Raw genomic sequence first — 14,576 nt, forward strand, 5'->3', positions numbered from 1 at the left:
AAAAGCATAAAACCTAAAACTATAAACTTCAAGAAAAACACATAGGAGAAAATTCTTTGTGACGCTGGGTAAGGCAGATATATCTTAAAAGCATGAGCCATAAAAGAAAAATTTGAATTTTACCAATATTAAGAATCTCTACTCTTTGAGGACACTGTTAAAGAGAATGAAAATATAAGCAATAGCTAGGAAAAAATATTTGCAAATCACATTTCTAAAAGGACTTGAATCTAGAATAAAGAACTCAAAATTCAGTAATAAGAAAATAAACTTTAAAAAAATGTAGATTTGAAGACACACCACCATAGAAGATACACAGATAGCAAATACACACATGAAAAGATGCTCAACATTATTAGTCATTAGGGAAATGTAAATTAAAATTACAATGAAATAGGGTGGTACAACAGTGGCACAGTGACAGAATTCTCACCTGCCATGCTGGAGAACCGGGTTCGATTCTCAAAGCCTGCCCATGCCAAAGGAAAAAAAAAAAAAAAAAAAGAAAAGAAAACCAACTCACAATGAAATACTACTACCTATTTACTAGACTGGCTAAAATTTCTAAGACTGACCATACCAAATGTTGATAAGGCACTCACATACTGCTGATGAGAATGTATAATACATCAACCACTTTGGAAAACAGCTTGCTGTTTCTTAAAAAGTTAAACATACAGTTACTATTTGACCCCGTCATTTCCCTCTTAGGTCTTTACCCAAGAGAAATGAAAATATGTATCCATATAAAGACTTGTACACAAACGTTCACTGCAACTTTATTTATAATAGTCAAAAACTAAATACAATCTAAATGTTCATTAACAGCTGAAAAAAATTATAGCCTATTCATATAGTGGAATACTGCTCAGCAATAAAAATGCACTGTTGAATCTCAAAATAATTATGCTAAAAGAAGCCAAACAAAGGGTACAAGCTGTATGATTCTGTGCCAGTTTGAATCTGTTGTGTACCCCAGAAAAGCCTTGTCCTTTAATCGTCATTCAATATTGCTGGGTGGAATCTTTTTGACCATTTCCATAGGGATGTTACCCACCCAATTGTGAATGTTAACTTTTGATTAGATGATTTCCACGGAGATGCGTCTCTACCCATTCAAGGTGGAGTGGCTTACTGGAGCCCTTTAAGAGGGGACCATTTTGGAAAGAGCCACCAGAAACAACAGAAAGGACAGAGCCCCGGGGATGTCACTGAAGAGAAAACTAGCAGAAAGAGAAAGCTAGCAGATCTCACTATTTGCCTTTCTAGCGGAGAGAGAAACTCTGAATGTCATCGGCCTTCTTGAACCAAGGTATCTTTACCTGGATATCTCAGATTAGACATTTTTGCCTTGCTTTAATTTCGACATTTTCATGGTCAACTTCATAAATTTCCCTTTTTAAAAACCATTCTGTCTCAAGTATTTGGCATTCTGGTAGCTAGCGAACTAGAACAGATTCCAATTATAAAAATTCAAAAAATGCAGATTAACCTATAATTACGTAAATCAGATTAGTGGTTGCCCAGGGATTCAAGGAGAGAAAGGAAAGGCAAGAGGGAGAGTTTTAAATGGGCACAAGGAAACACTTGCGGTGACAGATATGTTCATTATCTTAAATTGTGGTAAGGCTTTCATCTGTATTTGCGTAACAAAACACACTTTAGATATGTAGATTATTGTATGTCAGTTACATTTCAATAAAGCTGTCTGAACATTTTTAATGGCAAAATAGGTGATCTGAAAGATCAATCCGTGTAGCTCTAAATTATATTGTTCTAAACCAGTCACTGAATTGCTTTAGTTAAAACCAACTCTACTATGACCAAGAAGATTTAAATAAACCAATTCCTTTGAAAAGCTGATGACTTCTTCACCCGAAATGTGCAAAAGCAAATGAATTAGTACTTTATATTCACCATATCTTTGTCTGTCTTGATATGTTGAAGATTATTCGCAAGTTTTTGGGGGACAAGTGAACTAAATCTAGGAAAAAGTACTCTAAAAATGAACAATCATACCTTGATTTGTGCAAAGGGTCTTTCATAACCTCCAACATAGAGAAGGCCAACATTTTGAGGAAGTAACCTACAAAGAATAAAAAGCATCATTTATAAGATATTCTTTCTTAAATGTAAAGTTGCATAAATATCAAAATTGATAAAGGATTCTGTGAAAAAAGTTATCTGTGCAATTATTCTTGTCTTTTGCATTATGTGATGGTAACTGACAAATAATTCTTATGTTTCAGAAAATAATGGGCTTAAGAAAGCACCTGTTGAAATGAAAGTTTAAATGTGTAATACTAACATTTATTAATATTACTAGTAAACTTACCAACTAGTGTTTCTGGAGGATAATTAAAAGAAGCAACCATGTATTTAAAAACCCTAAAGATTCATTCTAGAGGCTACTCTTATGTAAGCTTCAGCAAGATATTGCTAATTGCCACGGTTTGCCAAAACTCATCCAACATCATTTCTGTTAATTGTAAAGAACACCCATTCTACAAAAGTTGCATTCTACTTTTCACAAACCTAAAACTTTCAGATGGCTCTTAGGCCAGATAGTTCCTGAAATCCAGAGGTGCTAGTCTCTCCAAGAACATCTATCAGTTCCATTCCCCTATTCCATATTGTTGACACCACTTTTCAACATGAAAAAAGTTTGATTTGGAGTAGGATTAAAGGAGAAGGAGCTATAAAAGAGAAGTTAGGGTTTAACAAAAGAATATGACTACTGAATCATTACACTGATATTTCCTTTTAATCTCCAGTGTCTTGGAGCAGCTAGAAGGAAAAACCTGAAATTGTGAAACTGTAATCCATACCAAACTTTGAAATCGGTTCTATTACTACTTATTACAATGTACTTTCAAATTTATTGCTTTTTTATACAGGTCATATTTCACAATTTAAAATGTTAAAAAAAAAAACCTACGAGGATTCAGTTTAAGAAACACTGTAAGTCTATACAATGCAGTACAGAAGACAGCATAACCTTAAATGATTCAGTCCCAAAATCTAATAAGAGAACGTGACACATATAATTAACCCTAACAAACAGGAGTCTCTTGAAAGTGCCATATAGTGATATTTGTCATGGGAAAGTAGGTACTTGCTATGGAGGATCTGGAAAAGTCTGAATTGGAATCTGGGCTTAGCCTGAAAGGATGGGTAAGGCAAAGGGGAAATTTTAAACAGAGGCCTGAAAATGCAGAGGACTATAAAACAAGAGTAGACAAGTATAGCTGGAGTAAGGGATAATTTAGTGAGTGATAAGAACCCAGAGAAGTTTGGAATGGATCATGAAGGGCCACATATGCCACACACTTTATTCTGTAAGCAATATGGTATCATTTTTACAAAGATTTATTTATTTCCTATATAAACAATAAACGCACATGGATATAAAAATCAAACCATATAGAGATATAAAATTTTAAAATAATAGTTACTCTTCTTTGCATCATCCCTTCCTTTGTAGTTTCACTTTTAAGAGGTCTACGATTTTCTGACAGCACTGAAACATCATGAATGAAGCAATAACATCATAAGAACTATGCTTGGGGAATGTGCAGGAACTGGCATTGGTGCAGGGTATAGGAAGAACATAATTAAGAAATATTACTGTGTTTAATCTAAATGTAGAAATATCTTTCATCATAAAATTTTCTTAGTAGTTATCTGGAGTAAATGAGCACAACTTTAGTCTTAACATTATTCTACATAAAGAACAAGAACAAAATATTGCTGATACTCCTTGCTCAAAGTCAGCAAGCCACAACAATTCTCAGAGTCTGCATAGTGAGAGTTAATAGCCTTTTATGCCAGGTAACAATTCTAATCCTTAAATAACACTAAATTCTATTGCATGAATTTGAGAGTGGAATACTGACTGGTATACAAAGTGAATTAAAAAATCACAAATTCAAACAAATGAAAAATTCTCCATGTAACATACTGGTCTAATCATTAAAAAAAAAAATTTTCATAACCATGTTTAAAAAATTTATTGACTCAAACCCTCTTTCAACAATTCTGGGATATACATCTATTCATATTTTAATCCCTCTGAAATTGGGATGTCTCTGATACTCTGGTGTCTTAATAATTGTTGTCACTAGGTTGTGAGGTGGTTGTCTGATTACCTTCCATTGACACCTCCTAATAAGATCAAGAAAGCACATGCTCAAAGCATTTTAGATTCTATAAAATATGATAGATACTTAGTTTTATGGGAACATCTTCCTTCTCTATATCCCATGAGGGCCAATAAAGCATTAAAAACTACTAAAGGAATGTTAATAGCTGATGAACATATTCTGAATTATAACAACTTACCAAAAACCTACTTAAGTTTTAAATTTAAGTAATATCTTATAATAATGCATTTTAACATGTAGTTGAAGGTTATGAAGGTTACAATTAATAGCATTTGCGAACTGGATGCAAGTAGAAAGAATAAGAAATGTCCCAGACCCCAACAGTGAAGTGGAGAATTTCTTAGCTTTGTACGACAAAGAAGATAGGTATCCAACCAACACAACTTTCATTGCTAGTATCACAAATTTAATTTAGTTATATATAGCAGTGGTAATTTACTTCCTATAGAACAGATTTCACAGAAAGCTGAACAACTGCTTTTAGAAGTAAGAATATTCACTCTTCATACAGATAAATGTTAGAGATGGAAGAGAATAAAAGCTGGCTCGCATTAAAAATTCAATATGCCTATAATTACCATGCATATGCATTTCAGAAAGTTTGCCAAAATACTATTTGGTGTATCCCTTCCTTCCAACTTGCTTATCTAATAGCTACCTTTTCCTAATCCAGATATTTTTAAATATATCAATTATATAGCATATGCATATTTCACTTTTTAAGTACTGTTATTTCTTATTCATGTGCCTATTATTCCTTATCATATATTATATTACCACTTTCATTTGAATGTGTTTTAACATGTATCATAATTTAAAGAACTGCAGTGAAAACAATACTTGGAGAACACAAATTCCTATTTTTTCAATGGACACATTTAAATCTGTTTTAATCTTTCAAAAAATAATTTTGTTACATTGTATACATAATTATTATGAATAGGCATCATTTTATCATGATAAGGTGCTTGTGTATAATACAGCAATCACACATTTTAAATCCCTGGAGTAAGATATTAATACAACACTGATAGATGGATTTTTAAAGCCTATTTCAAAATAGAAACGCTGACTCATTCACTATCAAGTAATTGTTTGGCAGGTAACTGTTTTGCCCAAATATACCCTCTATACAGATGCTAACAACCCCCAAATATCTGCTTGTATCTAACTGCTATCTACAGTGCAGACACTAAAAGAATGTTTTTGATGTAGCAGTAAGCAAGCACTGGTGGAAAGAAAAATTAAATCTGTTAGAGCTATTGTAAAAGTAAAGACAGGCAAGACCAACATCTCTTCTGGCTTTCCATTTCCCAAATACAAACGTTAAAAAATATGTATCCTGGAAAGAAAGTCCCAAAATTGTTCCCAGAAAACTTTTCACATGGAGGAAAAATAAAACTTCTCAGGTAGCAGAATGAACACTATCTCAAAGAACCTCATTTACCAAATATTTATAGTAGATCAAACATGGAAAAAATTGGCTTAAAAGGAAAGTGAGTCTATAATTACGTCAAAATAAAAAGTAAAACAAAACAAAACAAAAAAAGCAGGAAAGGGATTCTTTTTAAAAATAATAAACCAAACAACTCAAAATTAATTATTCTACATATAGGCCATAACAATAGTACCCACAACCAGATACAGTAGTTTTTAAATTGCAACATAATGTCTTCAAAAAACTTGAATACTGACTGAAATAAAATCACACTTCTTAGCTAGAGAGCAAGTTTTCCAAACACTACACATACATACACACATACATATACACACACACACTACTGGGGGAGAAAAGAAGAAAGCAAATGTGCTTAATAAAGAGTCTGTAGTATCATTTTAAATTTGAAAAATGGAGTTACTGAGTAAGTTTATTATAATCCTTAGAGACTTTTCATAGCCTACTTTTCTATTCTGGTTTATTTTCTATAAACACTGGTACAGACCTAACAAAATGCTGTAGACTTAGAAAAGGAAAGAAAAAAGACTGAATAATAAATCTGTGATAAAAATAAATTACGTGAAAAGAATGCTTGGCTAGGTGAAATAAACATTGACTGAAACAAATAATGAGTAAGTTTAGGGTATGGTAAACAAGATGCTAAAGTAAAACACAGAAAGCTGAATGATTCTGCAAAGGTATATAAGAAGAAATACTGAGCTGGCAATATTCAGGAAATGAATACTGTATGAGTTAGGGTTCTCTAGAGAAACAGAATCAACAGGAAATATTCATAAATATAAAATTTATAAGGGTCTCCTGTAACCACGGGAACGCAGAGTCCAAAATCTGTAGGGTAGGCGTGAAGCTGAGGATTCCAATGGAGGGTCTGGATGAACCCCACAGGAGAGGCTCACCAGCAGAAGCAGGAAGAGAGCCTGTCTCTTCTGAATCCTCCTTAAAAGGCTTCCAGTGATTAGATTAAGCATCACTCATTACTGAAGACACTTCCCTTGGCTGATTACAAATGGAATCAGCTGTGGATGCAGCCAAATGTGATCACGATTTAATTCTCTGAAATGTCCTCATAGCAACAGACAGGCCAGCACTTGTCCACCCAAACAAACAGGTACCACCACTTGGCCAAGTTGACACATGAATCTGACTGTGACAGTCTACCCCTTGCTGACTTGGCAGCTATGCACATCACCTTAAACCATACCTACTTTCTACATACAAAACAATAAAATGCATATTTTTTCTTTCACCTAACAATATTCAACTGTCCTGCATATAACTGGGAATACGTTAAAATTCTCCAGAATAGGGCACAGGTCCTTGGGTAACATTCATTCTTAAACTTGATATCTTTCAACTTAAAGAGTACAGCATGGAGAAGCGGACAAAATGGCTCCCGGAGGTTTGGGTCATATCAGCGATTAGTAGCGGTCACACCGAAAAGATTATTCTCCCTCATCCAGCAGTGCTCGGGAAGCCTCATGAAGTCCCGGCTCAGTCTCGGGCCGTGACTCCCAAAGTAGACTAGCCCGAGGCGTTTGAAATGGTTTTCTTTCCTGCATCGGGTCCACTAACCCTAAGTGCCAGGCAGGTTTAGGAAAAGGAGGCCAAGTTTCCTTGGGAGGATAATTCACACCGGTGAGCCTTCTGGGAAATGTAGTTCCGAGCAGAAAAAGCGGTGGGTAGATCGTCGGAAAGTCAATTTAATTTCTCTTAAAACTAAGCCTGCGCTTAGCCACACCCGGGATACTTAGGGCAGTGCCTGTACGCAGGCGCAGACTTCTTGAGTCGCCTTTTTGGCCTTTGTTCCCGGGCTTTGGATCATTAAAACAATCAACAGCAACAAAAATATCAGCCAGTTTACTTGTGCATCTTTGGAATCTACATTTTCTTCTTCAGAAGCCTGAAGGTTTCAGGTTTGATTTATGGGGTGTTGCTTTGTCCCCAGCATAACATTCAGGTGTGATACCATTTCCCCACTTACTGGTTGTAAAGTCACTAAACTGGATGTGATCCTCAGTTGAAGCAAGAAGAGCATGAATGATGGAACAAATGTAAAGGAGATATTGTCAAGTTTCCTAAATTGGAAGATTGAAGATTATTGATTTTAGACATTTCATCTTTTCTAACACCTAAGACATTAAGCAAAAAGAACAGCATAACAAAAGGCTTATGAGTGAAGTTATGTCTACTTTCACAACAGCACAGGCCTTAAGATGGAGGGAGAGAAAGTTGGGAAAATATACTACAGACATTGTTTCCTCAAAATAACACCTCTCTGAATGTGACTTCACTTGAAAGAATTTGTTTCATGCTTAACTAAGTATGATGGAAGAAAGAATGAAGACAGTGAGTTTTGCCATAGTTTGTCCCACATGGTAGTCATCCCCCTTAAGTGTAATGAGTATCAAAATCTTCTTTTGGAAATTCAACCTCAGGAGATGCCTAAGAATTAATACTTGAGAGAAACCATTTGGATTTAATGAATGTGGGAAAGTTACACATCAGAGAAATCATGAAGGAATAAAACCCTGTGTGTAGGCTTCTCACCTTCCATCTTTCCTTGCTAGAGTGCTACATGTCTTCTCACATGTGTGCTCAATAAACTTTATTAAAAAAAAAACCCTTTGTATAAGCAATATTGGAAATACTACAGCCAGCATGAAATCACATTAAGCATGAGAATATTCATACATAAATTAGTATTGTAATGATCCTGGGAATATGTTTATCTGAAGCAAAATCTCATGGACTATGAGAAAATTCGTACTAGAGAGAAATGATATATGAGTGTCCTGGAAGTAGACATCTTTTACTTCACATTTGAAAAGCCGTACAGGGCAATAGCATATAAATGTAATGTGGGAAAGCTTTAAACCAGATGGAAAACCTCTGTATTCATTAGAGAAATCATATACTTGTGGGAAAGCTTTAATTCAAATGCCAAATCTCAGACATAAGAGATTTCATACTAGAAAGAAACCTTATGCATGTAAGGAATGTGAAAAAACTTTTAGTCATAAATCACATCTCACAGAGCATGAGAAAACTCACAATGGAGAGAAAGAATATGAATGTAAAGAATGTGGGAAAGTCTTCAGTCAAAAACAATATCTCGTTAAACATTGGAACATACATACTGGAGAAAAACCCTATATATGCAGTGAGTGTGGAAAAGCCTTTAACCAGAAGGAAAACTTGATTACCCATCATAGAATCCATACTGGAGAGAAACCTTATGAATGTGATGGATGTGGGAAAGCTTTCATTCAGAAATCAAGCCTCACTACACACCAGAGAAGACATACTGGAGAGAAACCCTTTATATGTAAGAAATGTGGAAAAGCCTTCAGTGACAAATCTAATCTCACCGAGCATGAGAAAATTCATATTGAAGAGAAACCTTATAAATGTAATGAATGTGGAACAGCCTTCAGCCAGAGGCAGTATCTCATTAAACATTACAACATTCATACTGGAGAGAAACCCTATGAATGTAATAAATGTGGGAAAGCCTTTTCTCAAATCACATCACTAATTGTACATGTGAGAATTCATACAGGTGATAAACCTTATGAGTGTAATATATGTGGGAAAGCATTCTCTCAAAGTTCATCTCTTACTGTACATATTAGAAGTCATACAGGTGAGAAGCCTTATGGTTGTGATGATTGTGGAAAAGCCTTTTCTCAGTTCTCAACTCTTGCTTTACATGCAAGAATCCATACGGGTGAGAAGCCTTATCAGTGTAGTGTGTGTGGAAAAGCTTTTAGCCAGAAGTCACACCATATTAGACATCAGAGAATTCATACTCATTAAAAGTGCTGTGAATTCCTAGAATAAAGAAGGCCTTTAGATTCATAGCCCATTAGAAAAGTCATTCTAAAACAAAATACCATGAATGTGGAAAGCCTTAAAAAGAAGACCAGTACTTAATATCTAAGAATTTTCATGAGGAGAAAGGATTAATAAAATTCTGACTTGTCCTACACAAACTCATAGTATATGCTATTGTTGGACTTTTAAAAGCCTTCTCATTAAGAAGCAAGTACGAGTCCTGCTATACCTCTGCTGCTAAACATGGTCATGAGTGGAGATTCTAAGTAGTGCAGTAAAGTGAAAGAAGTGGTATACAAATTAGAAAGGAAGAGACAAAGTTACCATGTTTGTACCATGTAATATGATACCCTACATAATGCTATAATTATTAAAATTGTTTTATGTTGATGTAATAGTTATGTGGAATAGAATATGTTGTCAAGAAACATGGCCATACATTTGTAGGAAAGGAATGGAGTAGCCACTAGTAAGGAATTGAGATAAAGGGTGTTGTATTTGCACAACAGAAAATTATAGAACAGTTAAATAATGTATATATTAGCAAGAAAACATTGCAAGCATCTGAGTGAAAAAACTCAAGACTCAAATGATGCATATGCTATGCTACATTTTTTGTAAGTTCGAGTAAAACAAAGGCTAATGCTGTACATTGATTATGGATTCATATGTGTATGTAATAAATAACAAAAAAAAATAAATAAAAAAAAAAAAAGAGTACAGCATGAACAAAACAGCACTACAGTCCACGTTTCTGTAATTGACCACATGGTTATAGTTCATATCTGTCACTACCTTCTTCCACTATCCAATCCATGTTCCTTTAATCCTCAGCAAGCACTATAGCTGGTTGTGGTTCTTTGCCTGGTGGGGCGACCCAAACTTTCACTCCTGAAGTTTCAGAGCCACTGGTAGCCCTGCAGGGATTGGGTTGTTGCAGCTTTTGATTTTGATCACAGGGCATGGTAGGACTAAAAGATACCCTAGGGGATCTTCTGTATTCCAGGAAAAGTCTTCTTCACCTCCATTGTGTAGTTGTAGTCCTATTTTCCCCTGATATCAGGGTCAGTCACCCCAGACAATATTGTAATCCCCTTCTTGGCTTGTTGATCCAGGGGCATAAGTAGCCCAAAGTGACCAAGTGGCAGTCTTAGATTCCAGTTCAATGGAATCATTGTTGTCTCTCCTGGAGGAAACACTCCCCCTTTTAGAACTAAAACCTGCAGATCAGCAGAGCTCAGGGTTGCAGGGACAGGAAGCAAAAATTTCCGCTGTGGATCACTAGAGGTAATAGTGAGTGGTGCCACTCCCATTTCCACCCCTTGGTTCCTGGACCCATGGATCCTGGCTATGGAAGAAACAGCACCATACAGTGGACGCTGATTCAGAGCACATACAGCTTCCTGGAGAACATTACCCCAGCCCTTCAAGGTACTGCCATGCAGTTGGCACCATAATTAAGTTTTCAAAAGGCCATTCCACTGTTCTATCAATCCAGCTGCTTCTGGATGATGGGGAACATGGTAAGACCAGAGAATTAGCATGTGCCCATTCCCGCACTTCATTTGCTGTGAAGTGTGTTCCTAGCTCAGAAGCAATGCTGTGTGGAATACCATGACAATGGATAAGGCATTCTTGTAAGCCCACGGATGGTACTTCTGGCAGAAGCACTGCGTGCAGGGAAAGAAAACCCATATCCAGCACATGTCTATTCCAGTTAGAACAAATCGCTGTCCCTTCCATGAAGAGAGTATCCAATGTAATCAACCTGCCACCACATATCTGACTGGTCACCTCGGGGTATGGTGCCACACAGGCGGCTGAGTGTGAGTCTCTGCAGTGGCTGTAGCCAGGTCAGCCTTGGTGAGTGGGGGTTGCTGAGCCCATGCAAAACCTCCATCCCTACCACTATGACCATTTTGTTCATGAGCCCATTGGGCAATGACAAGAGTTGCTGGGAAAAGAGGATGAATGGTATCCACAGAACGGGTCATCTTATCCACTTGATTATTAAAACCTACCTCTGCTGAAATTACTCTCTGGTGTGCATTCACATTGAACACAAATATCTTCATGCTTTTAGCCCACTCAGAAAGGCCTATTGGCATACCTCTTTCCCAGAACCCTTTGTCACCAATTTTCAAATTATGGTCTTTCCAAGTCCCTGGCCATTAGGAAGAGCCTAGGAGTCAGTAAACAAACACAGCTCTGGTCAGTTCTCCTTCTAAGAAAAATGAACAACCGAGTGCGCTGCTCAAAGCTCTACCCACTGGGAGGATTTCCCCTCACCACTGTCCTTCAAGGATATCCCAGAAAGGGGTTGTAGTGCTACAGCTGTTCACTTTTGGGTGGGACCTGCATATCATGAACTGTCTCTAAACCAGGCCCGAGTTTTTTTCTTACTCAGTAAATTCACTGTGAGAACTCCCCAAGAGGCCATTGCTCTGGTCTGGGAAAGAGAAAGTAAGGTGGCAAGAGTGCAGACCACAGGGATTTGGGCCTTTACCTCATGTAACTACTTGTGCCTTCAGGACCTGCTCTGGCCCTATATCACATATGCCATTTTCATTTTATGATAGAGTGCTGCTGTGCATGCTTAAATTTATGGCTTGGTGGGTCAGACAACACCCAGCTCATGATAGGCAACTTGGGTTCCATGGCAACTTGGTGGCCCAAGGTTAAGCATTTAGTCTACTAAGGCCCAGTAGTAGGCCAAAAGCTGTTTCTCAAAAGGAGAGTAATTATGTGCAGCAGATGGTAAGGCTTTGCTCCAAAATCCAAAGGGTCTGCACTGTGATTCTCCTATGGGGCCTGCCAAAGGCTACAAACAGCATTTCTATTTGCAACTGACACTTCCAGCACCATTGGATCTGCTGTATCATATGGTCCAAGTGGCAGAGCAGCTTCTACAGCAGCCTGGACCTGTCACAGAGCCTCCTCTTGTACAAGTCCCCACTCAAAATTAGTAGCTTTTCTGGTCACTCAATAAATGGGCTAGAGTAGCACACCCAAATGATGAATATGGGGTCGCCCAAAACCAAAGAGATCAATTATGCATTATGCCTCTTTTCTGGTCATAGGAGGGGTCAGATGCAGCAACTTATCCTTCACCTTAGAAGGGATATCTCAACATGCCCCACACCACTGGACACCTAGAAGTTTCACTGAGGTGGAAGTCTCCAGTATTTTTGTTGGATTTATCTCCCATCCTCTGACACACAAATGTCTTACCAGTACTAGAGCAGTTGCTACTTCTTGCTCACTAGGTTTAATCAACATGATATCATCAATATAATGCACCAGTGTGACGTCTTATGGGAGGGAAAAACAATCAAGGTCCCTGCAGACAAGATTATGACAAGGCTGGAGAGTTGATATACCCCTCAGGTAGGACGGTGAAGGTATATTGCTGACCTTGCCAGCTGAAAGCAAACTGTTTCTGGTGGTCCTTACTAACAGCTATTGAGAAAAAAGTATTTGCCAGATCAATAGCTGCATATCAGGTAGCAGAGGATGTACTGATTTGCTCAAGCAATGATAACACATCTGGAACAGCAACTACAATTGGAGTTACCACCTGGTTAAATTTACGATAATCCACTGTCATCCTCCAAGACCCATCTGTTTTCTGCACAGGCCAAATAGGAGAGTTAATGGGGTTGTGGTGGGAATCACCACCCCTGCATCCTCCAAGCCCTTAAGAGTGGCAGTAATCACTGCGATCCCTCCCGGAATCCGGTATTGCTTCTGATTTACTATTTTGCTAGGTAGGGGCACTTCTAGTGGCTTCTACTTGGCCTTTCCCACCATAATAGCCCTCACTGCACGAGTTAGAGAGCCAATGTGGGGATTCTGCCAGTTGTTCAGTATGTCTATTCCAATCATAGATTCTGGAACTGGGGAAATAACTACAGAATGGGTCTGGGCGGCCCACTGGACCCACTGTGAGATGGACCTGAGCTAAAACTCCATTGATCACCTGACCTCCATAAGCCCCAACTCTCCCTGGTGGACCAGAGTGACGTTTTGGGTCCCCTGGAATTAATGTCACTTCTGAACCAGTGTCTACCAATCCCTGAAATATCGATCATTTCCTTATCCCCAATGCACAGTTACCCTGGTAAAAGGCTGTTGGTCTCCTTGGGGAAGGCTTAGAGGAAGATTAACAGTATAAATTTGTGGCAGTAGAACATGGTTCTCCCCCAAGGGGACCTGGCCTCCCCTTCATTCGAAGGGCTCTGGGTCTGTAAAGTGTCTCAGGTCTGGAAATTGATTCAGGGGCCGTGACTCTGTCTTTTTGTAATTCAGCTTAGATTTCTGTTCACTTGAACTAGAACTCTTTTGTTTATATAGTTTGAACAAGAATTTACTAGACTGCTGATCTATTGTATTTCTAGGAACTCCATGATTTACTGGCTAATGCCACAAAATCTCTGCAAGTCAGATAATTAGGACTCCTGCTTTGAGTTTGCTCTCTATTATAATAGTCACATCCACCCTGTCTTTGGCAATTAAGTGCTGCCACCTGGCTTCTGGGATCCAGTCACTCCCATTGTGTTTAAGGATTCCAGCTCAGTGACAGTAGTTTCTACAGTAATATCTGAGCTACAGAAAAGTGCAACTACAGAACTCTTCAGGGATGATGGCGCTAGTCTCACAAATTTATTTCTCACTGTTCTGGTAAAAGATGCATCCTCCAGACATTCCTGGGGTGTAAAAGCAGGCTTTCCACGATAAATTCACTCTAACATTCTAATCTCTCTAAGCCTCTGGATCCCCTCATCTACATTATACTAGTGCACTTCTGGCATTTCAACCTCAGTTAATGTCAGTCACCTTTTGATCTATGTTTCAAGTTTCAACCAACCATCTAAACAAACTGTTAATGCCTTTTCTAACCCCTCGAGCTGTAACATTGAATGCAGACTCTTTGCTTAGTGGGCCCATATCAATAAATTCAGCCTGATCCAGCCTTATATTCCTCCCACCATTAACCCACACCCTTAAAATTCACTGCCACACATACTCCTCTGATTTCTGTCTATATAAATTGGCAAACTCACAGTTCTTTTGGACTATAACATACCTCCTCATGTGTGATTCTTTGTACCACACCTTTA

General features: G+C 37.8%; 2 protein-coding genes across 4 annotated transcripts in view; one reads left to right on the forward strand and one right to left on the reverse strand.

Moving 5' to 3' along the window:
- The window catches only part of RNGTT (RNA guanylyltransferase and 5'-phosphatase), a 338,823-nt gene that overhangs the window by 67,488 nt on the left and 256,759 nt on the right, over positions 1 to 14,576 (reverse strand). For all 3 annotated transcript variants that reach the window (XM_077162393.1, XM_077162394.1, XM_077162392.1), the window contains exon 14: positions 2,020 to 2,086. In XM_077162393.1, the coding sequence (XP_077018508.1) occupies positions 2,020 to 2,086 (67 nt within the window). The remainder of the gene's footprint in view (positions 1 to 2,019; positions 2,087 to 14,576) is intronic.
- On the forward strand, positions 7,909 to 9,739 carry LOC143684947 (uncharacterized). The gene has a single exon (XM_077162396.1). The coding sequence runs from the start codon at positions 8,479 to 8,481 to the stop codon at positions 9,436 to 9,438; it is 960 nt and encodes a 319-aa protein (XP_077018511.1). The 5' UTR covers positions 7,909 to 8,478; the 3' UTR covers positions 9,439 to 9,739.

The sequence above is a fragment of the Tamandua tetradactyla genome, chromosome 5, assembly GCF_023851605.1.
Source record: "Tamandua tetradactyla isolate mTamTet1 chromosome 5, mTamTet1.pri, whole genome shotgun sequence".
NCBI classification, from domain to species: domain Eukaryota; kingdom Metazoa; phylum Chordata; class Mammalia; order Pilosa; family Myrmecophagidae; genus Tamandua; species Tamandua tetradactyla.

Bases quoted from the DNA above. Each gene is read 5' to 3' on its own strand.
- LOC143684947 (XM_077162396.1), top strand. From the start codon at position 8,479: ATGTGGGAAAGCTTTAAACCAGATGGAAAACCTCTGTATTCATTAGAG.